The sequence below is a fragment of the Pleurodeles waltl genome, chromosome 5 (genome assembly GCF_031143425.1).
Source record: "Pleurodeles waltl isolate 20211129_DDA chromosome 5, aPleWal1.hap1.20221129, whole genome shotgun sequence".
Taxonomy (NCBI): Eukaryota; Metazoa; Chordata; class Amphibia; order Caudata; family Salamandridae; genus Pleurodeles; species Pleurodeles waltl.
The window spans coordinates 1,308,756,807-1,308,780,595 of record NC_090444.1 but is presented as its reverse complement, the minus strand read 5'-3'; the positions used below and the strand labels follow the sequence as shown (position 1 = coordinate 1,308,780,595).

At 43.9% G+C, this 23,789-nt stretch overlaps 1 protein-coding gene across 6 annotated transcripts in view; it reads left to right on the top strand.

Annotated features, from left to right (window-relative positions):
- USP45 (ubiquitin specific peptidase 45) overlaps positions 1-23,789 on the top strand; it is an 883,181-nt gene that overhangs the window by 665,801 nt on the left and 193,591 nt on the right. For all 6 annotated transcript variants that reach the window (XM_069235543.1, XM_069235541.1, XM_069235545.1 and 3 more), the window contains one exon: positions 20,322-20,378. In XM_069235543.1, the coding sequence (XP_069091644.1) occupies positions 20,322-20,378 (57 nt within the window). The remainder of the gene's footprint in view (positions 1-20,321; positions 20,379-23,789) is intronic.

Genomic DNA, 23,789 nt, shown 5'->3' with positions numbered 1-23,789 from the left:
GTGTTGGGGCGGGGGGTTGTTATGGGGTGGGGGGGAGAGGTACTTTAACAAGTGAATTTTTGGATTTTAAAGCCAAATGCTTTTTAGAACCTATCTTGATTTTATCCTGGTCCCCAGGGATAGGAGGATGTACATTCAGTTTAGAATAGGGTCCTTTCCCCTGAGGTCCTTTGCAAGTAACTGGGCAACAGATTCCGCTGTCTCACCATTATACCCGGGCTGCAAGTGTTGCAAGGAAACAGTTGGTCATGTCTTGTTTGCATGCCGGGCGTACAATGAACCCAGCATGACATGGATTAAACCTGTTGCTAGGTCTCTAGGAACGCGTCATAGCGTAATTGCACAGAGAGTTATGGGGTCTGATCCTAAACCTGTGATTGCTTGCGCAGTTGCAAACTTTTTGGGGAATGTTTGGTCTATTAGAGCAAAGGTGATTAAGGAATAGGAAGGGAACAAATGATGGTCATGCTGCTGATTCTTTTCTCTGCTGCTATCGAATTTTGAACTTTACTATGTAAACTGCTTGATGTTTTATTCCGAGTATTGCATGTTGTATGGTCTATTTAGTTGTTTGGTTTTAGTCATTCTGTGGTCCGTTTTATTGCCTGTTTGTCTTGACTTTTTAACATTGTTTTTTACCTTGTAAAATGCACTTTGCTTCTATGGTGTTTCTCTTGCTGAAATAAAGCTTTGATTCATTGAAAATCTGGGGATAATTTTCTCAGATGACCTGAGATGGGATAAACATCTAGCCAGTCAAAGGTTGACATTGTTGTCTAAAGTAGGAAGTCTGAAAAGACTTGATCCGAAATATGCTACCTATTCCATGGAGTCACTATGTAAAGTAATTTTGGGCAAGGTAATTCCCCAGGACTTATATGGAGTACAGGTGTTGGCAATGGACAGGCGACTTGCATGGGAAGGACTCGACAGTAGCATTGTGAAATCTGTGCTTGATTTACCAAAAATGTTATGATCCAAGCGACAAGGCCAGAGTTGAAATGAGTAACAAGGAGTACAGCAGATGCAAAGGCCCTACGGTTTTATTTTTCGACCAATAAGGGCTCCCCCAGTGAAGAACGTTCTGTTTTAATTTTCTTGGAGGTATTGTCAACCTTTCCTGATAAGAGGAACCCGGTTAAGAGAGACTAGGTGTGTTGGATAAGTATGGAGGTGGGAGTAAAGAGAAAAAAATTAGCCAACTTAAGAACACCCTTTGACTGTGTGCAGAGGAATCTCCCTGGAGTGAGGATTTCCAGTATTTGGGGAACAAGAGATCATTTGTGCTTTTCCTGGTTTCCCAGGAGAGCTTAGACCTTTTTCCATATTGCTATTGAAATCCCAATAGGACCTTTCGCAGTGAAATCTGGCATCTGAGGATGGGGATAGGTTGAGGGTGGACGGATGCCCAGGCTAAAGGATCAAATTGCAAAGAACCACGTACAGTGCCCATGTATGAGGGGTGAAGGATACTCATACCTCCACTTATTGGTGGCCTGTGTATTCTTCCTAGGGAAAAGGAAGATATTTTTTTAACCAGTTTTCTTAACGTTTTTGAGAAGGTTGCGAGTCGTTGTGTGGGTTGGGTCTTCAGGACGTGGCCATTGCTCTAGGTCAATTCCTGTGCAAAATTGTATCATCCTATGCCAGGAGTTCTCCAGTAAGATGCTGCTCTAGATTAGTATTTGACCCATCCTTGTGGCCAGACTTGTTTTCTGCTTTACCAATCTATTGTTGATTCAGTTGGGAGGAGTGCTTGGTTTATGAAATAAAGTGGACAACTTGGGCCTTTCAAAACAGCTGGTGAAATGAAACTTTTAATAACATTGTCTTTTGTATCTTGTGCTTTGTACTATGCACCTTATTAGCTGTATTTGTGATATTCTGCAGACTTTATTAGGAGGACCTCCTGAGTGAATCAAAGATGTCAATTAGTGCCTTCAAATGGAGGGTTAATGAAGGTTCCAGTGACTGTCTTTGCTTTATGAACTTTGTCCCATGCACTTTAATGCCCATAACTCTGATACTCTGATTTATTATAAACTTTGATAATGTGGCTTAGGAGATATTTAAAAATCCATTTTTAATTTGGATGATCCATAGTATCTGGGCTAGACTGACCCTGAATATTTGCTTTGTATTATGTAAAGATGGAACCTAGCTCTGCATCTTTAAGGACCTCATTGCGGGATTGTGCAATAACTGGATGGGTTGAACTTAATTATGTGATGATTTGTATAAGACTTTTTAGAAACAAACATTTTATTAACATAGTTGTTGATGTATTGATGTACTTGTATACTTATTTATTGGCAATTTTATGAAATTGCTATTTGTATTTGTATGGTCCCTGAGCCTCATGAACTCCTTGGTGAAATACCAGCTAAGGCAAGACAGAAAAGGGAACACCAGGGACAGGATCTCGATACCTTCAATAGACTAAAAAAGCATTTCTATCTCACAGTCACCCCCACCAGCCCGTCCCCAGGGAATAAGCACACCCTTCAGGGAACCAGCCATCAGAGGTAGTTTCTTTATTCCAGTAGAGCATCACACCTCAGACCCACCACATGGGGATGACTAGCAAGCAGACTCCAATGTGGGCATGGTTCCCTCTAGATCATGGTGTCCTTTGCCTTTCCCTAAAAAACGCAATAATGATCTGGGGCGATGATGTTTAAGACACAGCAAATCTGCCAGACATCCTACAACCCCGGTCCTCAGAGTGGATGCATAACTGGCGCACCCTCACATCAATGCATAAGTTATACAGTCCTTCATGGTATGCTATATAAAGTTCTATGGGTCAACATTCCAAAAACATTGCCCACGCCCTCTGGTTTTCTCCCCTCAGGCTCACAAACTTATTGAAAACGAGATATTCAATTTCAATTGTGGAGATGATTTATCAATCCACAGCGGTTTGTGAGCAAACTCTTTGTGGTGGAAAAGAGAGACTGGAGTCATCACTCAAATGGTTATATTTTCTGCCATTGCCAGATGGAGGGAATTCAAGGGATACTCTGAGGGAAAAAATATTGAATGGTAAAGTTAGACTTGAAGGACACCTACCTTACCATCCCCATGTCCTCTCTGCATTGGAGATTGCTCCAATTAATTTCGGACCAGCATGTGTATGAATTCACAGCACACTAGTTCAGACTCTCCCCGGCACCATAGTGTGAGTACCTCAGAACATGGGGCATGTGTGTCATAGTCTGTCTGAACAATATCCTAATGATGGACCGATGCCTGAGGACTTTAGCAAGGAATCTGAAGATGGCTATCAACCTGTTGGTGGTTCTGGGGTTGATCATAAACAAGTCTGTGTTTCCTGACACCAGGATACATTACATTCCTGGAATTTGTTATAGTCTCAAGAAAACATTCCTCAGCCTCCCATACAGGAAAGTGGCGAAGATAAAGCACAAATTGTGCAAGACACTGCCCAAGTCACAAATGTCCCTGCTCCATATCCCTTTTCTGGTGCCCCTTCTGTTGTCATCCATCCAAGGCATCTTTCTGGGCCTTCTGCACTACAGAATGCTACAGATTCTGAAAGCTTTCCACCTTTAGAAAGGTCTGGCTTATTTGCAACTAGTCCACTTCACCCTGGACACAAAGGAAGAGATTCAGTGGTGGCTCTCCCATATGAAAATATGGAACTGGAGGGTAGTTTTCGGATCCAACCTGGACCTCGTCAGAGTCTAACGCCAGCAGAAGCAGCTGGGGTGCAAGGTGTGAAGTTACTTCTGCATGCTAAAAATGGTCAGTACAAGACCTTCAACTTCACATCCACTGCCTAGAGTGACTGGCAGGCTCGTTTGCAGTTCAGTGCTGGACTAAAGAGCTCAATACTGTGTCCTGCTGAAGATAGACAACCTCTCGGCAGTATGGTACATCAGTCACTTTAAAGAACGAAGTCCAAGTCCCTGGCAGAGCTGGCCAGAATCGTCTGGCATTTCTGCCTCAACAGCAAGAACTCAGTGATGACAGAATATCTTCTTGGCAAATTGAACATTGTGACGGACTGGCATTCCATTCATTTTCAAGACACCAGCCTTTAGAATCTAAAATAATTCATTGAAATGTTGAACAGATGGGTCCCCTTCTCTGTAGACCTTTTTGCATAATGGCTAGACCATCAGCTTCTAAAGTATTTCAGTTGGAAGCCAGAACCAGGAGCTACATCAACAGATGATACATAAAGGGGTCTTGCAAGACTGGAGACATAATACATGTTCCCACATTCTCAAAGATAATGAGACTTTCAGCCCAAGTCAGAAGATAACAGGCAGACATGTTCCTGGTGTCGCCCAACATTGCAAGTCTGGTTTCCAGTTCTGATTGAAACTTTCCTGGGAGTCTCCAGTCTGTCTTCCCCTGCTTCCAATTGTTTTGTTGGACCTGAAGGGCAACCTTCATGGTCTACTGGAAGAAGGCACTCTGCACATCATGGTATGAAGGATTAGAGGGACCATTGGAAAATCACTGAACTATCGGAACAGGCCGAAAATCTCAACAGGAAAGCATGGACAGACTGCATACTCAAGAAGTACAGGTTGGCTTGGGCGAAGTGGATGGGTCGGTGTCTGCAGAGGAACCTGGATCCCATAGGGTCCAACATAGTATATATCCTGAGCTTCTTCTCACAGGTATCAATAGGGATGTCTCACATGTTGGTAAACATCTTTCGTTCCCCTATGTCTGCAAATCATACCTCTGTAGATGGCTCCCTGTTTGAAGAGGACTCCTTGGTTAGAAAACTATTGAGGGGGATACGTTTTTCCCTCCTGCCGGAACCCAGAAATTTAACCCCTTGGAACGTTAATAAAGTCCTAAATTTGTTCCTATCCTGGTGAAGCAATAAATATATGTCCAGAAAAGAGCGTTCAGGTATTTAAATTATTTTTCTTAGCCTAGACCATAGTAGTAAAGTGGTTTAAAAGTGTTCTAATTGTTAACAGTGAATGTATCAGAAAAAATATTGAATTGAAAAAAATATTTAATAAAAGCAGGGGCTTTTGAGATTAAAAGATTATCAGACAAAAGAAAATTATTAAATCTCCATCTGCTAGCTTTTGAGTCAAGTGGTGATTTCTAAAGAGGACAAAATTGGAGCATGATCAGATAGGAAAACTGAGCCAGTATCAGCAAAGTGTAAAATAGGTAGTAATGGTTTAGCGACTAAAATATAATCAATCCTGGAGAGCGTATTATGTATACTGGAAATAAAAGAAAAATCTAATTTATTCGTATTGCAAGTTCTCCAAACATCAAATAGCAGGGGTGTGGAATGTATTAAAATATCGATTTGTCCATGAGACAGGCTGCATTACAAATCTGCTTGTCTTATAAAAAAAAATCCACTTGCCCTTTTTTGTCTTGTAGTGTGCAACAAATTATGGCAACAATCTCATTACATAAGAGCTCTTATAATAGCCTCTCTTGCTATATTAGGGCTCACAATGTGGTAGGGTTTGAATACTAGCAATTCCCTTATTTTGCCCCCTTTATCAGATCTATGTACTGGGGCTGGAAGAAGCGGTTAGCAATAGTATCAATGTTGGAATGCCCTTTTGAGTCTGGAGTTGTGCATACCTACTAACTTGCATAATTTAGGGGACTTCTCCAGCTCTTTCTCATACTGACAAAGACTAGAAATTTAGGGGGTCATTCCGACCCTGGCGGTAAAAACCGCCAGGGTCGCGGATGACGGAAGCACCCCCAACAGGCTGGCGGTGCTTCCTGGGCCATTCTGACCGCGGCGGTAAAGCCGCGGTCAGAAAACCGGGTCCGCGGTTTCCCAAATCCGCCGTGGCGGGGCTGCAAGCAGCGCCGCCATGGGGATTCTGACCCCCTTCCAGCCACCCTGTTTCTGGCGGTTTTTACCGCCAGGAACAGGATGGCGGGAACGGGTGTCCTGGGGCCCCTGGGGGCCCCTGCACTGCCCATGCCAATGGCATGGGCAGTGCAGGGGCCCCCTAACAGGGCCCCAGGCTGCTTTTCACTGTCTGCTTGGCAGACAGTGAAAAGCGCGACGGGTGCTACTGCACCCGTTGCACGCCTGCAACACCACCAGCTCCATTCGGAGCCGGCTTCAGTGTTGAAGGCCCCTTTACCGCTGGGCCGGCGGGCGCTAACTTGGCTAGCGCCCGCCGGCCCAGCGGAAAGTTGAAATGGCCCCAGCGGTCTTTTGACCGCGGAGCGGCCATATGGCGGTTACCGCATGGCGCGGTTAGAATGAGGGCCTTAGTCATGAAACAGCAGGAGTAACACTTCTTCCAGGGTTGGGGGGAAAAAAGTGGTAGGAGGGAAAGTAAGCTTACAAACACTCAACAGATTTTCGCATGAGCAAAACTACACATGCATAGTTGCTCATATTAAAAGGCAGTCCCCAAATATTTTCTGGGAGTATGATTTCCTGAAGATATTTGTGAATTCATGAAAGTCTAAATCTGCACTAATGCAGGAGCATATATCATAGGTGCACTTTTGTGACTTTCCTTAAGTATTGGGTCCCTAATTAGGTCTGATACTTTTTTGTGACTATTTTTATTTTCAAAGCAAAGTATCAGCAAGTTTGCTTTCAAACATCTGCAAATATTTGCATCTTATCAGAGAGCATTCTGGGAGCATTATACGTATGCGCGGTCTCTGGCGCCATTGGGAGATTAGCCTCCCAGATCGGATCCTGTCCCCTATTCCCATGGTCTTGGCCTCAGGGAGGAGTGGGAGAGGTCACTCAACCCTTAATTCCATCTTTGTTAACAGGATATGAACAGGTGTGAGCAACTGGGTGAAGCCTGGATACTTCCCCAGATGCTGGTGTGCTTTTTCCCACTAACGTGACTATGGAGGAAGGAGCATCTTTTGCAGTGGTGGTGCGCAGGGCTCCTGAGGTCCTCAATCTTCATTTTACCCTCGGTGACAGTCGAGACTAATGTCTTGATGGAGGAGATTCATCTGGGAGTCTCCATCTGAACTGCTCCTCCCATTTGAGGCCCTCACTGATGTCCTTTTGGGTACCTGGTCCAAACTCAACATAAGAGCTCCAGTGAACAGGACAATCGCCCGTTACCACCTCCCCGCCCCAGGGGAGACCCAAGTTTCCTCACCCAACATCCCACCCGTGAGAGTTTAGTGGCCAGGCTTCCACCTCACATGTCAACCCATGCCTGGCTACACACTGCTGGCTTTTCGCGGGATGTCACATTTTCTTTGATGGACATGCCTTTTGATGGCTCCCGTCTCTTCAGAGATAAAGTGGACTTGATGCTTGAGAGGTTTAAGGACAGTCAGGCTATGGCCCGGTCCTTGGGGTTATATTCTGCCCCATTCTATCACCAGTCTGCTTTTTGTCTCTTTTGTGGCTAGGTAAGGGGTTGCCAGCCGCTCCAGTTACCACCTAGCCACCATGCCACGCATGCTCCCCAGCCCCTGCGTGGCTCCTAATCTGCCCTTATACCATCACGGGCATCCAGTTAGTGGCAGGTCTGTCATCACCTGCCCCATTGACAGTCGATAACATCGGACACATGAATTTTGCAGTTGGTCTGAGAAAGCTACTCCCTTCCTGACTACTCCTCATTCCAGGCCACCATCTCAAGACAGGCTGACCGATATCACCTTTCTTTTCTCCGATAGGAAGTTGTGGCTCTCTTGGCCAAGGGATCCATAAAGAGGGTCCCAATACCAGAAGTAGGTTGTGGTTGCTATTGCCACTACTTTTTGGTGCCGAAGAAGGATGGAGGCCTTCCTCCTATCCTAGACCTGAAGCCACTCAACTACTTCATCAAGAAGAAAAAAATCAAACTGTTCGCCTTGACTTAGGTTCTGTCTGCCATGGACCCAGGAAAATAGATGGTAGTGTTGGACTTGCAGGACGCATAATTTCATATCCCCATCCTGCCTGCACATAAATGTTACCTCCAGTTCACGGTCGGTCACAAGCATTTTCAGTTTGCTGTGCTTCCTTTTGGCCTCACCAGTGCTCCTCTGGTGTTCACCAAGGTGATGGAAGTGATTGCAGCTCATCTGCTGAGATCAGGGGTGTCCATATTCCCCTATCTCTACACCTGGCAGTTTAAGGCAAGCTCAGACCTGGTTGTTGTCTCCCACCTCAAGACTACGACAAACCTCCTGCACTCACTGGGGTTCATTATAAATGTGCTGAAGTCACATTTGACTCCCTCTCAGATGCTTCCTCTTATCAGAGCTGTTCTGGACACAGTGCTCTTTCTGGCTTATCCTTCCTAGCGGCGAATCTGGGATATTCAGGCCATGATACCACTGTTTCAGCCTCTATCCTGGATTTTGGTGAGCCTGACTCTGAGGCTGCTGGGATTCATGGCCTCCTGCATCCTGCTTGTGATGCATGCAGCTGGCATATGTGGGCTCTGCAATGGGACCTGAAGTTCTAATAGGCACAGCATCAGGGGAATCTCTCCGACATGGTCGAGATCTCAGAGGGAACTGCAGGATTTGCAGTGTAGGTTCACGAATCGCGATTGTCAGCGGCAAATCCTTCCCCAACCAGATCCCACAGTAGTGACAGATGCGTCACTCGTGGGATGAGGTGACCATCTTGGAGAGGTGAAGAACAGAGGACTCTGGTCTCTGGCGAAATTCGGACTCTACATCAATCTGCTGGAGTTATGGGTGATCTGAATGGCATTTCCTTCCATCAAGGGGAGGCTGGTCAGGTGTTCATGGACACCCCCACCGCCATGTGGTACTGCAAAGAGCAGGGTAGGGTGGGGTTGGGGAACCCTATGTGAAGAGGCCATACATTTCTGGACATTGTTGGATTGTCAGGGCATTTCCCTGGTGGCTCAGCACCTGGTGGGCTCTCTGAAAGCCAAAGCAGACAAACTCAGCTGCAGATGCTTAGTGGATCACAAATGGCATCTCCATTGGGAGGTGGCAGAAGGTCTTTTTCATGGGTGGGGAGAGCCTTGGTTAGATCTGTAAGTCTCTGCTGAGAGCGCACAATGTCGACAGTTTTGTGCACTGGAATTTCCAAAGCGGCTCTCGCTCAGCAGCGCTTTTCATATAGAGTGGAGCTATGGCCTCCTGCATACCTTTCCACCCATACCACTCCTGCACAGAGTTCTCAAGAAGCTCAAGAATGACCAGGCTCAAGTCATCCTTGTGGAACTGGCCTGGGCACGGAGAGTCTGGTATCCCGTGCTACTGAGCACGGCAGTCAATAATCCAATCAGGTTAACCCTTCTGGAGATCTTCTGTTGCAGAAGGGGAAGGTTCTCCACCTGAACCTGGCCAGTCTCCGCCTTCTTGCGTGGAGATTGAGCAGCAGCTGTTGACAGCCTTTGACCTTCCTCCTGAAGTCTGTGATGTTATCTTGCCAGGCAAGTGTACCTCCACCAAGACGGTATATGCCTGCCATTGGAAGACATTTGTGGCTTGGTGTTCCTACAGAAATGTTGCTCCTCTTTCTCAGGTTCTTCTAGTCATTCTCTCTCTTGCTCAGCAGGGCTCTGCTCTGGGCACTCTTAAAGGTTATCTTTCTGCTATCTCTGCATTCCTCAGATCACTTGATCAGCCCTTCTCTTTTCAAATATCCTATTGTACGTAGGTTCTTGAAAGCTTTAGTTCATCTTTTTCCCCTTCTTCTTTTATCATGCCTCAGTGGGACTTGAATCTAGTGCATACATTCTTAATGTACGCTCCTTTTCATATGCTCACCATCAAAACAGCTTTCCACGAAGCTATAATGTGGCCGATGAGTTAGTGAGTTACAGGCCATACCATTGAAGCCGCCTCCATCCATCCCAACAAAGTGAAGCTTCGTGCACGTCACTTCTTTCTTCCAAAGGTGGTTACACCCTTTCATGCAGGTCAATCCATCACCTTGCCTTCTTTCTATGCTCGCCCTCACCCTTCCAAGGATGAGTGTCTGCATCATCTGGACCCAAAACAAGCGTTTTCTTTCTACCTTGACCTCACACTGGAATTCAGGGTGGACGATCAACTCTTCGTGGGGGTATGTCAGAGCTAAGAAGGCTCCTGCTGTGCAGAAAAGGGCCATCTCCAGATGGGTTGTGCACTGCATTAAACTCTGCAACTCACTGGACAAGAAGCAACTCCCTGAGGGCTTGCGCACTCATTCCATCAGAGCCAGTGCTGCAACCACTGTGATAGTACGTGGAGTTCCAATTATGGATATCTATGGTATTGCTCGGGTATCTATTCTAAGGTAAGTATTAGACCTGACATCCTTGCAGTGGTTTCCCCCAACTTTATGCCCTCTGTCCTCCTATTTTCTTACTCATTTTTTATGGCTTTTAGGATTCTCTGCACTTTACCACTGCTGACCATTGCTAAAGTGCAGGTGCTCTGTACTGTAAACATGGTAACATTGGCTTATCCACAGTCAGCATATTTGATTTACTTGTAAGTCCCTAGTAAAGTGCACTGCGTGCACAGGGTCTGTAAATCAAGTACTCGGCTACAGCACTGATTATGCCATCCACTACAGTAGCCTTCAAACATGACTTAAGCTTACCACTGCAGAACCTGTGTGTGCAGTTTTAAACTGCCATTTACACCTGGCCAGTGCATACACTTGCCAGGCCCAAAACTTATTTTTTATTACATGTAAGTCACCCCTAATGTAGGCTCTAGTTAGCCCTAAGGGCAGGGTGTAGTGTATTTAAAACGTTGGACATATACCTTTTAGTTTAACATGTCCAGGTATTGAAAACCTCTTAAGTTTGTTTTCTAATACTGCAAGTCCTGTCTGTCGAGACGGAGCCACTCGCCTGAAAAGCAGGATGTCTGCAGGGGCGATGGTATGCCCTCCACCTCCTGGAACACCTCTCTGCACTTCCTGGTGGAAACAGAAATCCCGGCAGGTGTCCCAAAAGGAAAGAGGGAGTGGAAGAGAAAGAGACTAAACACTGCCACGTCTTGCCGGTCCAGCCAGGCACCCTGTATCTTCGGGGGGCAGGTCGTTGTTGACAGAGTGATAGTAGAGTCAGTGCACTCAACTTTCTTGAAACTGAATCTCTCTTTCTGATATGGGCATGGGAGCGGTAGAAGAACACCGGGATGCTCCAGCACTTTTCTTGGATAATAATAACTGTTGGCACAATTACTAACACTGCATTACCAAAAACCCAAACTGAGTACCATAACAATAAGTATTGCGACACTTGGGCTGGCTTCACAGAGATTCACTGTTGCACACTACAATAAGAACTGTGGTTGCACTTATCATGCACAAGAAAGACAACCAAGGGCATTAATTATATCACGTATAACTTTCCTGCATGCATAAGCTTAAACTAATAGGAACAAAAGCAATTCAAGAAATACAAATGTCCACTCTGGGTTTAAACAGTTAGGGTGGCACAGTTTGGTTTGGTTTCACTGTGTGTGTGAAAAACCCTCCAAAAGCAAATTCCTCAGACCTGAAACACAGGCATGAATGACACAATTGAAATCCAAGAGTTATGCTATTAGAGAAAGAAAAGTCACGTAAATGCTCTTTTAAAATTGCACTCTCACTTTTTGTAGTACTTGAGCTCAAGCAGATTTCCTGAAGCACATTTAGGCAAGTAACTACAATAATAATGTAGAATGTTCAGAAATGCACTGGTCTCTTCAAAATAAGCACTCTACCAAAATACGAGGTCTGAAATACACCAGCTGTTCTAGGAAAGTGTGGCGCTCAAAGAACAAACTCCCTGGAGAATACTAGTCACTTAGCGCAGTCTTTTCCGGAGTGCTGGAGGAATGCCTGGTGTCAGCTGGTACAGGAATGAAGAAAAGAAGTGCCTCAAAAGTCCTGAATACGAGGATGACAGCAGGGGCTGGACTGCCAAATCAGATGCTGATATCAGGAAGCAAAACAAAGCCAAGCAGGGAGGCATGCTTCACTCTGCTATTTATAGCCAATCAGGAAAGCAGTTGAGTTTCCACATGTGGATGAGTCACCACACCCAATTAGAAGCACATGTCTGCACCGCACCCGATTAGAAGCACATGTATACACCTGCTCACATTAGCAAACAAGCATTGGTAAAACAAGCATTGATAAAACCAATTGTGTAAAACAGCACATTATGTTTACTTAGAAACATGAAGGTTTAACCAAGAACAGAGATATGATGTAACCCTAATCCCTGGGGATGCTGACAGATAACGCAGGAGACACCTTGTGGATTCGTGACACTATATCTCCCATATCTCCCATAGCTTAACATTGGGATTGACTTAAAACATCCTTTAAGTGTAATTTCCCATTGGGAAGAGATAGAAATGTGGAGTTTTGTGCCTTTGGAATTACAATTTAAAATCACAACTTATGGTGAAGACAGATTTTAAATTGTAAGTCTGAAAATGCCACTTTTAGAAAGTTGGCATTTTCTTACTTTAACCGTTCTGTGCCTCTGCCTGTCTTTGAATACACATCTGATGTAGATGACAGCTGGACTTTGTGCATTCCCGCTAGAGAGTCACACACAAATCGAGCTTGGGTGTGACATTTGCATCCTGATGGCCCATCACCTGGCTGATGGGTCTTCTTGGGCTGGATGTGAGAGATGGGCTGCCACCTATACCTGTATAGGGCTGTGCCTCTTCTCAAAGAAAGGGCTGCATACTCCCAACCCCCACAGAATGTCTGATTCTACATTTCTCAATAAATTTATATTTTTATTTTTTAGGTACATAAATCTCAGAAAGCTTTTTCACATAAATATGTGGTGTGGAAAGTAAGTAAAACCATTAGGGCCTCTCATCTCGCCATAGCCTCTCTGTCCAGAGTGTCTGGAGCCAGGGAAGGGAGGGAAGGGGCCTTCTGGTCTTCAAAGGCCTCATTTGAAGTCTCCCCACCTTCAAAGACACCTTTTAGTATAAGTACTGGACCCCAAAACCCACCAAATCAGTTCACTTTTGGGACCTGAGGAGACTGCCAATAATAGGAGTTGTGTTGCTAGGAGAGATTGCCACTTTGCTAACTGCTGCGGTATGTTGGCCTATTGCCTGCTGATTGCTGTGCTGCTGGGAGGTACTGCCTCTTTGCAACTTTTTCTGCTGTGTTGGCCTGCTGCCTCTTGCAGTGAGAAGAACTACTCCTGCTCTACAACCTCAAAATCTCTCAAGTAACTCCAAGGGCATGTTGACTCCCTCCTCCACACCCCTTGGAAATCGCAGGGCCATCAAAGATTGCAACTGCACACCACTGCTGTGGTACTATGTCATCTGTGAGTCTGGTAGCAGTGCGTCTCAATGAGGAACTGAATGTCTGATTGCTCCTTGTGTGTGAAACACTCAATCTGACCAGCGCGTGTCGATCGCTCCTTTGTTCACCAAGCCAGCGCGAACTGAGTGCTTCTTCATTTACCAAGTCAGTGCATGTTGAGCGCTTCTTCGTTCACCAAGTCAGCTTGTGTTGAGCGCTTCTTTGTTTGCCAAGCCAGCGCATGTAACCCTTCTTTGTCTCCAGCCCAGTGCGTGTAGTGCTTCCTCATCTACCAGCCCAGTGGGTGTTGAGTGCCTCCCAGCATTCTGCACCACTGCGCTGTGCCCGGTCTAGTTGCCGCAACTGAGGGCAGCTTCAGATGGCCTTCCAGATAGCAACAAGGTACTGTGAGTAAGGGGAGCTGGCCGACTGCTCAGCCTCTGTGCGTGCATACTCAGCAAGACCCCACGCTACAGGTTTGATGTGTATTTCTGCCCGGATTTGACTTCCTATCTCGAGGGGCCAGAGAAGTCGAAATCCCCTGCAAACCATTCTGGTTGGGAAACCACATCAGAACTAAAATTGCGAGTGCTTTTCTAGTACTCCTGTAAAGAGAGCTTACTGTAACTCTCTGAAAGGGAGCGCCTGCATTTTTTTAAGCACTGTGATTTTCAATACTTCTCCTGAACCATGATAACCTATGAAAATGTAATTGGATTTTTGTTGTTTGCATTTAAGTTTATTCATATAAATATTCCCTATTTTTCTAAACTGGTGTGGAGTCTTTCTGTGGTGTCTTCACAGTGTTACTGTAATTCAAGTGTTGCACAATACTTTACACCAGCAGCTCCCAACCTGTGGTCTGCGAGCCCCCCTCCCCCCAGGGGTCCGTTTCACATTCCCAGAAGGGTCCGCAGGTCTGGGGCCTCTCAAAAGAAACTTGTGCATGTTTTATATTTATTATGTCCTTTCTGCAGCAGTTTTAAAAGCAGTGCAAAGTTCCTTGTACATCCAGCAACTTTGGGGGAAAAATAAAAGCATCAAGATAACTCGGGTGATTAATGTACCTGCTGGAGAGAGATGGGGGTTTTGTCTAGTAGCAGTTTTGACTCATCTAAGTAGCGCAGATGTTTAATACACCTGCTGCAAAGAACTGTAGTGTAGCCATTTTTAATATAGCTTTATGCACGTTTGCTTATTTCGTTTCATTCATTCGTTAAACTTTATTTCGGAAAATATTGCCATAAAAGTCAAGACATGAGATAAATACAACATACACATATACATTTCACAATTGAATATAAGATACAATACATACAATTAGCAAGAGATATATGGATGTCTCCATGATTAAGCAGTACTGCATATAAAAATATAAGTAACAATTTATAAATTAATTAAAAGCCAGAACTAAAAAATTAATTAACTTGGATCGAAGAAACAGTGCATCATATACCTATACAAGGAAGGGAAAGATCGGGCCACCTAACAAAATATTACAGTTTGTGACCAAGTCGTTTTCTAATAAGGTACACATTGAATAAGAATCTACTTGTGCCAAACACCACTAATTGCGAAGTATTAGACTGGAATATGCGCTCTGCTTCTTTGTAGGATCTAACCCCCACATATTTACAAACGGGTTTGATCCAACAATCCCTTGGTTTCTTGTATACTGGGCAAAAGAAGAGTAGATGAACAACATCTTCTTTAGCCCTTAAAGTACAGAGAGTGCACAATTCACAACCTTTTACCCCTCCCCAATTGCATGTGTATGCATTAGTCTGTAAGACCCCATACCTAAACTGTAAGTATAGTGTTTTTGCCAGTGGAGGACCGATCTCATCCAAAAAAAATTCGAAATAAGGTGTATCTTTTATGTTTAAAAAATTTAAAGTCAAAGTACCAATCGATGAACTATGCAATAGCTCTCCATTGACATAAGACCAAAAGGTGTCCTTTACATATTTCCTAGTACATGTTGTCATATTCTGAGGAACTTCCCATAGGTGTGATAAACCTAATCTCTCATACCACTTAGATACATATTTTAACCAAGGGGTATTCATATGACCATCTATCTGAGTTAATCCACTCTTGTAATCACTCAACTCCGGGGTTACCCATAACCTAACCCAATACAGCAGTGGTCTTAATAATGCTTGATAGTCTGCTCTTTTAAGGTTAATATCAAGGAAAACAGGGACTAGAGGAGTTCTTGTTGGTATTTTGAATAGCCTTCGTACAAAGTGGTTTTCCGTTTTTCCAAAGTTATTGTTACAATAGTAGCCCCAGAGTTCAGCACCATAAAGAGCGGCCGATTGGGCCTTCGCTTTATATACTTCAAGTGCCGGTGAGATTGCTTTAGAGTAACTAGCTCCGTGTACTTTTAAAATAGGCATTGAGTTTTGTTTAAGGGATAAGATGCTTTTATCCATCTGTCCTTTCCAGGACAGGTTACTATCCAGCATTAACCCCAAATAATTAAAACTCCCTACCTGTTCCAGTTTTTGATTCTCCAAGGACAGATTATTCCTGAGGGATTTCTTCTTGGGGTTTATGGACATATACTTAGTTTTGGTAGGTTTTATTTCTAACCCCTTCCCCACACAATATTTCTGAAAAGAATCCACCAAATTTTGCAAACCTCTCGGAGTTTGAGAAATAAGGATGGTATCGTCGGCAAATAATAATGCCGTAACCGGCTCACCACCTAGCTTCGGGGAGTCATGTACACAATTCCTTAAATAGCTCGGAATATCATTAACATATAATGAGAAGAGTGTAGGTGCTAACACGCAACCTTGGCGCACACCACGGTCTACAGGTATGGCCCTTGAGGTTTCTCCTTCTTTTCCCCATCTAATTTTTGCATAGTTCCCTGTGTGTAGCTTGATAAGTTCTTTAAGTAGTTCCCCAGGGACCGCCATGTTCCTTAGTGTAGTCCACAACAAATTGCGAGGAACAAGATCAAAGGCGGCCCTTAGATCCACAAATGCCACATAGAGACTACCCTTCCTTATGTTTATGTACTTCCAACAGATGCACATAAACCTAAATACCTGGTCAACCGTACTGATTTTTGTTCTAAACCCAGCCTGATATTTGGTTATTATTTTAGTCTCTTCAATCCAATCTAAAAGCCTATTTAAAATGTGTCTGGCATATATCTTTTGAAAAGTGTCTATTAAACTTATTGGGCGATAATTGCTTGGATCATAGCGATCACCTTTTTTTTAAATTGTTGTAATTTCTGCCCCTTTCCATGAATCGTGGATCGGGGTGCCTGCCGCAATGGAATTACTCAGGTAGTTTATATAAGGCCCCCACACATCCACATCGTATTTTAGTAGATTGCCGGGAATTTTATCAGGGCCTGGGGCTTTGCCCATTTTCACAGCTAATAAAGCCTTATTAGTTTCTTCTAAACTAAAAGATAATGGAGCGATACTCATTTCTAAGTTTGTCTCATAGTCCCCGAAGGGCAAACTCTCCTTTTTGTTAGCATAGAGCTTAGTGAAGTGATCACACCAAGTGTTTTCATCTAAAAAAATATCCTTTGTTGATCTACCCTGCTTATTTCCCTTAGCGATTAAGTTCCAGAACATGCTCTGATCCCGTAACTTAGCTGCACTCAAGAGATCCTCCCAAAGACTTTCATCCCATACTTTTTTAGCTTGGGCCATAGTGTTTTTGTAGGTTAGTCTACTGCTTTTTATATCCAAACAGTTCCCGGATTTTACTGCCTGGATCAGTCTTGATTTTGCTATTCGACAATCTTTGTTATACCATGGGTTCGCTGCCTCAAGATGGTTCCTTATCCTATTACCATCTTTTTTATAAATTTTACTCACTAGTGGAGTTAGTGCATCTACCAGCTTAAGATGTAAATCAAGAACACCTTGTGTTCCCATTAATGCTGACTGTAAGTCTCCTACCGTTTCAGTAAATACATTGTAAATATTTATCAGCGTCTTTTCTGTTCCCAAGATATATGGCCATCTTAGAGCACGCCTGTTATTGGTTACCTCTAGCTCCGCGACCGTGGTATTTAATAGGGTCTCTTCTTCGGATCTAATAATAAATGATTGAGAGTCTAGCCATAGTTGGAGGGGGAAATGATCACTCTCTGTCCTATGGTCTATCTTGAAATCAGTTATTTGGTCCCATATATTCCGGGTAGCCATTACAAAGTCTATATGTGACCTGGAATTTCCCTTAAAATAGGTTGGAGCTGCTGGTCTGTCTGATCGAAATCGACCATTGCAAGCCCTTAGATCATGTACCACAGTCAACTGTAAAATCTGTAGGGCGGCTTTTGTGCTTTTAGCTGGACTTGCAGATTCTAAGGGCAAGATAAGTTTGCTTAATGTATTAGGCCTCTGTGCACTTTGCCCTAGATTCATTTTATTTAACCTCGCACTGTTATTTTACAATAACCAGCTTCACGGTCTTGTTTTATTTCATTCTATCACACTGTTTAGCTTACTTTAGCACTGTGTTCTCAAACAATACATTCTTGCTCGCTCTGTGCTTCAGTCAAGGATACAGTCTGGTACATTGCCGATAGACGTGGTAGAAGTTTAGTCTCTAGGGTTCGTAGAAAGTACACATTCTTACGTAGGGACGTTTCTTAGAACATCGGCGTGTTAGTTATAAAAACACTTTCTAGTCCTGGTACACGTAAGAGGGAGATTCCGACCAGGAACCCACAACTAGATGCTGACTGCCCTGTTGGAGATGCTGATGCAGATTACAGGCCTTTGCTCAGGTATGAGGGTTGATGTCCTCCCGGGGGAACCTGAAAGGCAGGCTTAGAGCTTCATAGGCTGTGCTCAAAATATAACTTAGAGAGAACATAATTTAGTTGCACTATGATAGCCTTATTCTTGTGTTTCACTCTCCTCGTTACTATTTCAATCCTACTGTGTTGTATAGTTCTGGTTATAGCAGCTCACGCTTTGTTATCTAAAATGCGGTCGTTTTATTAAACCAATCTTTAAAACTCAAACTGCCTCCGTCATTTATATATGAGACCGCACTGTGTATGAGAGAACCGGTTGTGAACTGAGTGACCACGACTTCCATGGGAAGTACTAAGATGTCATGCGCTCGGCTGCCCAGTCGTCTCTTCCCTTTGGGAGAGATGCGGCACTGCTAGTTAGCCGGAGCAACAACCGGGTTTGGGGTGACAAGGGTCCTTCACCGTGGGTCAGACTTAGTCCCCCACACTGCGAACGATCTTGCCGCCCATAAATCCAGTAGTCTCATTAGGATAATGAGAGCCTACACCACAAACGTGTATCATGCAAAGTATGCTATTGTAAATGCATAGCACATTGGATTACTGCTTTTGTCACAGAGATTCTTTTGTTACTGTGCAGTTCATAAGTTACAATCATAATCTAGCACAGTGAGCTATGAACTGCCATCAAAGAGCGGCATGCAAACTGCGTGGCACAAATTAGAAAATTGTTTTTTTTCCACAGTCTCATTTTCCTTATGCTGCTGAAAAAGGTGTGCTTGCATTGAAATACATTCTTATTATTAAAGTCAACCCTAACCACTGTATTATGTTCTGAATCCTGAGTTTGTGCTTCTCCAGGCCAAACACTCTTAGAAAATTCCTAACTGTGTGGATGACATGTGAATCCTAGACCTTGTGGTCCCCTGTAAAGTGCTCAGACACTATTATGAGAGGTGCTATAAAACAAATGCCAGAGAGGCTTTGGAGAGATGAGAGGCCCTTATGGTATTACTTACTTTCCCCACCACATATTTATGTGAAAAGGCTTTCTCAGGTTTGTGTACCTAAAAAGTAAAAACTGAAATTGAATGGGAAATGTAGAATCTGACCTCAGGATTCAGCTTTGCTAAATTAAACCAAACATTGAAAAGTTACTTGCTGGGATGAAGCGCCAAGCTTCCCATTCAACTTTTTCGATTTTTGCATATATTTTCAATATAAAATAATTATATTTTGAGTAATTCAAGTATTTGTTTGCTGAGTACTGGTTTGTGTATTTTTTGCGAATTACTGTTTTAATGCTTGAAATTTAAATTTTACAAATTGCTTGGGGGTCCCCGGCTTCCAGTAGTGATTCAGTGTGGGTCCTCAGCAGTAAAAAGGTTGGGAACCACTGCTTTACACATTGCCTCTTAGGTTACGCTGGCTGCTCTGTGCCAAACTACCAGAGGGTGAGCATAGGTTAATTTAGGAAGTATAACTGACTTACCCTCACTAGGATCGTGGCCCCCACTTTGGCAGGGTGCATACCTCTGCCAACTGGAGACCCAATTTCTGACAGTAAGGAATCTGCAGCTAGAAGTCTGTATCAGATGAACCCGTTACTTACCGTCAGTAACGCCTTATCTGGTAGAAACTATGGCCCTGAGTTAGAGTTTGGCGGATGGTCTACTCCTTCACAAAGGTAACAGATATCCTATCCGCCACATTACGATTTCCATAGAATATTATGGAATCATAATACGGCTGGCAGGATATCCGTCACGTTTTTGATGGAGTAACCCCATTCACCAAAATCTAAATCAGGCCCTATATCTAGCTGGAGATTCCTTACTGGCCCACCTATCCTCCCCGCTATGCAAATGGATTTTTAGGGACAGGGCTATATCCCTTTCAGGGCCCTAGTCATCCACACCTGTGGTCAGTGTTCTTCATGGCTCCACCCTTCTGGTGTGAAAAGAAACTGACATCAGCGCATCTAGGTGGCACCGTTATAGATGCCACAGAAATCACTTCCGGCTCAGACGACACCGATGACATGCGGAGCCTGAGGTCTGGAGAATATTCTAAGATAAAGAATCTGCAGCTAGGTGTAGTTTCCACCAGATAGGACATTATGGAAGGTAAGTAACTTCTTATTTTAACCAACTGAATTAATAAATCTGCCTCTTTCAATAATTCATGCTTTCCAGTTTTTATGCAAATGTGGAGGAACAGAGAATGGTCTTAGTAGTAGTGTGGATAGAATGGTCTATAAAACAAAATATATTGTTTTTCAAAATGGGAGTTGTATGTTATCTGAGAGATTGTGGAGAATGATGACTATGATATAAAATATATTCTTCTCTTTTATTTTCAACAAAGATCTCAACGGTGCAAGAGCCTTTCATCGATCTTTCGCTTCCAATCATAGAAGAAAGAGTAAGAAATCCTATTTATGTTTAATTGTATTTATGAAATATATTTATAGTACACGTGTCATTTATTCAAGAAATGTATTGCTCTCTACAGAGATAATAAAGTTCACAGATGCAAAATAGCATGTTTTGTATCTGTATATATCTTTATTTGTATAATTAATCAAAACCATTTCAAAACTCTTCTCTTATTCTGCATGCTAAAAACATTAGAAGAATGACTTGCATAGGAAATGTTTACAAGTTAAAGCATACAAATTTAAAATATTACTATCAGAAAGTGCAAAATGGAGCATGACTGACCTGCAAGGGTCGCTTACATGAAACAAGTGTACATGTTGAGTGTAAAGTGCTGTCTTGACTTTTCACAGTGCACATTACACGCATGCTTCATCGACCACAGGGGTTTGAAACTGCTTTATAAATCACTGGCACTTCTCACCATACATTCCTAGTGAAGCGGAAATTAAATGGCTGATAGGTGCATTAGTCCAGGAAAGCTAGATTGTTCAGAGCTCTCTCAATCATCTGCATGAATTTTGGGATTCTTGCTGTCAGGATAAGATGTTCAGCAGAAAAGCAGGCAATTATGGCAGATCTGCAGGAGCGAATGCCCAAGTCCAGGAACTGTGGTTTTAAAAGTGCCCGTCTTTCTTTGGGCAGGTTAAATGCAGGTGGTGTGCCTAAGTATTTCCCTGCAGGAGAAACAGAGCCTGCATAGGTTGTTTAAGCTTTCCCTTTTATGTGCAGGCTGACAGTCCAAGGTTCGTAGCCCCCCCAAGCGTATATTGAATGAGCTGTTGATTGACATGTGTTGACATGCATGTGTTTGTGACCAGATGCGGTTCCTGCTTGATATTGCTACCTAGAATCGCCCAGAGGGGCAGGTGTGAAGGTGTTTTTTGTTTGTCGGCTAGCCATGAAATCTGATGGTTTTGGTTTTTAGTAAGTATCCTTTTGAAGTTACCAAAGGAGGTGGGGGTTGCCCATAGTGCGGCGGCCTATAGGTTCTTGACTAACTGATCCAGGAAGCCCCAGGCAGCAGGGGGCCTATCTGTTTTGGATTTTTCAGTCCAAAGTTGGTCCTCTAACGTGTCAGAACCTGCTGAGTGAAGCTTAAAACAGATTTTCAGGAGGACGGCTTGTCTTTCCAGGACAGAGTATACAGACCAAATTCAACCCAGGTTTGTGCTGGAGAAGCAGATTTCGGTAGATGCCTGCTACTAACTTGTCCAGCAAGCTGGAGCCACCGCCCTACATGACCTCCGAACTATAGGCTACCTTCATTAGAGGTTCTAAGAATGCACTGTGGAGCATTTTAGAGAGCTTGTAGAGTGCATATAAAAGCGTGGCTGCTTTCGACTTTAAAACCTCTTGGTGTCGTTGGAAGGTTCCACGCTTTCCCTGGTGATGCCCTAATAATTATATTCTGCAGTGGTGAAGACATCCAAACCTTTTAGATGCCACCGGCCTGGTTTATACTTCTTTTTGCCTATGATCATTATCCTCGTTTTCGCGAGGTTGATGGTGAGCCCATTTTGATTTGTGTAGAGGTGGAAAGAGTCCAGGTGCCGCTAGCTCCACTCTGGGATAATAGGAGAGGGTCATCAGAGTATGGAAGACAACAGACATGTCTGTCTCCCAGTTAGGGGCATTCGCGTTCACTTCCCCAAGGACCATGAAAAGATCAGCGAAGGAAAATGTTAAAAAGAATGGGGCCAGGTTGTGGCTATGTTTGACACCTGTAGTTGTCCTTATTTTTCGTGACAGGAATGTACCATCCCCCAGTTTGACTTGAAGCCATGTGTTGGAGTACAAAGTGACAAAGCTTTTCAAAAGGAAGGGGTGGGATTTTCCTTGCAGCAAATTTCTGCCATGATAGGTTGTTTAGATTTGAATCAAAAGCTGCTTTGAAGTCCACAACAAAGTGTATAATATGGTTTTGTTTTTGATTGCTTGGTCCGTGAGGGATGATAATGTGAGAAGGTTTGCGGTGTTCCCCAGCCCCTTTCTAACCCCTGCTTGGTGAGGGGGAGAGAAGAGGGGGGGGAACGGACGTTATTTCTATCCACGTTTCCAATTCCACTGATAGGAGACCTGCGTAGAATATGGCTTCATTAAACTATAGGTAGATTAGACAGTAATTTCCCTGGTCAGATGGCTTCCCTACTTCACAAATGGGATGAATTGTCACCTCTTTCCAAGACTCAAGGTTTTGTTCTCTGGTGACAGTGATTGAATAATGGAATCAATAGAGAGGCCCAGAATTGCGGGTTCCCATTGAATAGTTGTTGCAGTAGGCTGTTATGTCCTGGTCCACCTTCTCGTCTGCCCCTAGTGCTGATATCTATAGCCTGATTGCAGGAATAGCCTATCAGTTCTGTGCCCTGCTGATTTCGTAGACCCTTTTCTGCACCAGTTTCAGACCCAGCAATTCCTGCTGCTTTTATACTCTGTACCTTGTGCGGTTGAATGCGCCATTTCTGGGAAAGGTTTAACAGCAAATGATTCCTGCTGCTTGAGGGCTTTGTTAAGCTATTGGATGTGTACTTTGTGCCGTGGTGATGAAGCCTCCCATTGGTGTGAGGCACTTTGCAGAGTTTGCCACTGGAAGTTTTTGTTGGCAATCGTTCACTATCTCTCAGAATTGTTTCTGAGTTTTTTTTATTTGGATGCAAGACGAGGGTCACCCAGAAATTGTCATGAGCAGTGCGTATGTGTACCCACATGTCCTTCTTGTATATCTTCCTAGTGGCTACGAGTTTTGCACTTCACCCCATCTCATTTGGATTACTACTAAGGGGGTTGAGCAATTAACATAGTTCCTTTTTAATGGCCCTTACACAAGATGGAAGCCTGCAACAGAATCTTTTTATTTTCTGTGAGAGCCCACTCTCACTGTGACTGGGAGGGAAATGCTTAGATCAAGTTTTTTGCTACCTGTTCCCACCCTGTTCTTGGGGCTCATGCCACTTGAGGTCAGGTTTTCTATGAACTGTTGACAGTGCTCCTCAAAAGCCTTCGCAGAGACACCTTTCCATTTTAGTCTCTTTAGGCTGGTGGTTGGTGTTACAGAGCACAAATCAAGGCTTTTGTTAAAAAACAGGAATTAACTACATCAGTGGTTCCCAACCTGTGGTCCGGAGACCCCTGGGGGTCCGCGAACCCTCCTCAGGGGGTCCGCGACTGCTTAGAAAACTAAATAATATCAACAGATTAGGTCCTCACCTTTCAGTAATGACTCAGTAGGGGGTCCCCAAAGTCCTATAAAGATTCAGTGGGGGGTCCCCAGGCTCCAGTAATGGTAAAGTAGGGGTCCACAGAAGTCAAAAGGTTGGGAACCACTGAACTACATAGTACCAAAATGTGTGGTCGCTTTCTGTGCGAGCATCGATCTTGAAGTGCTACAGGTACC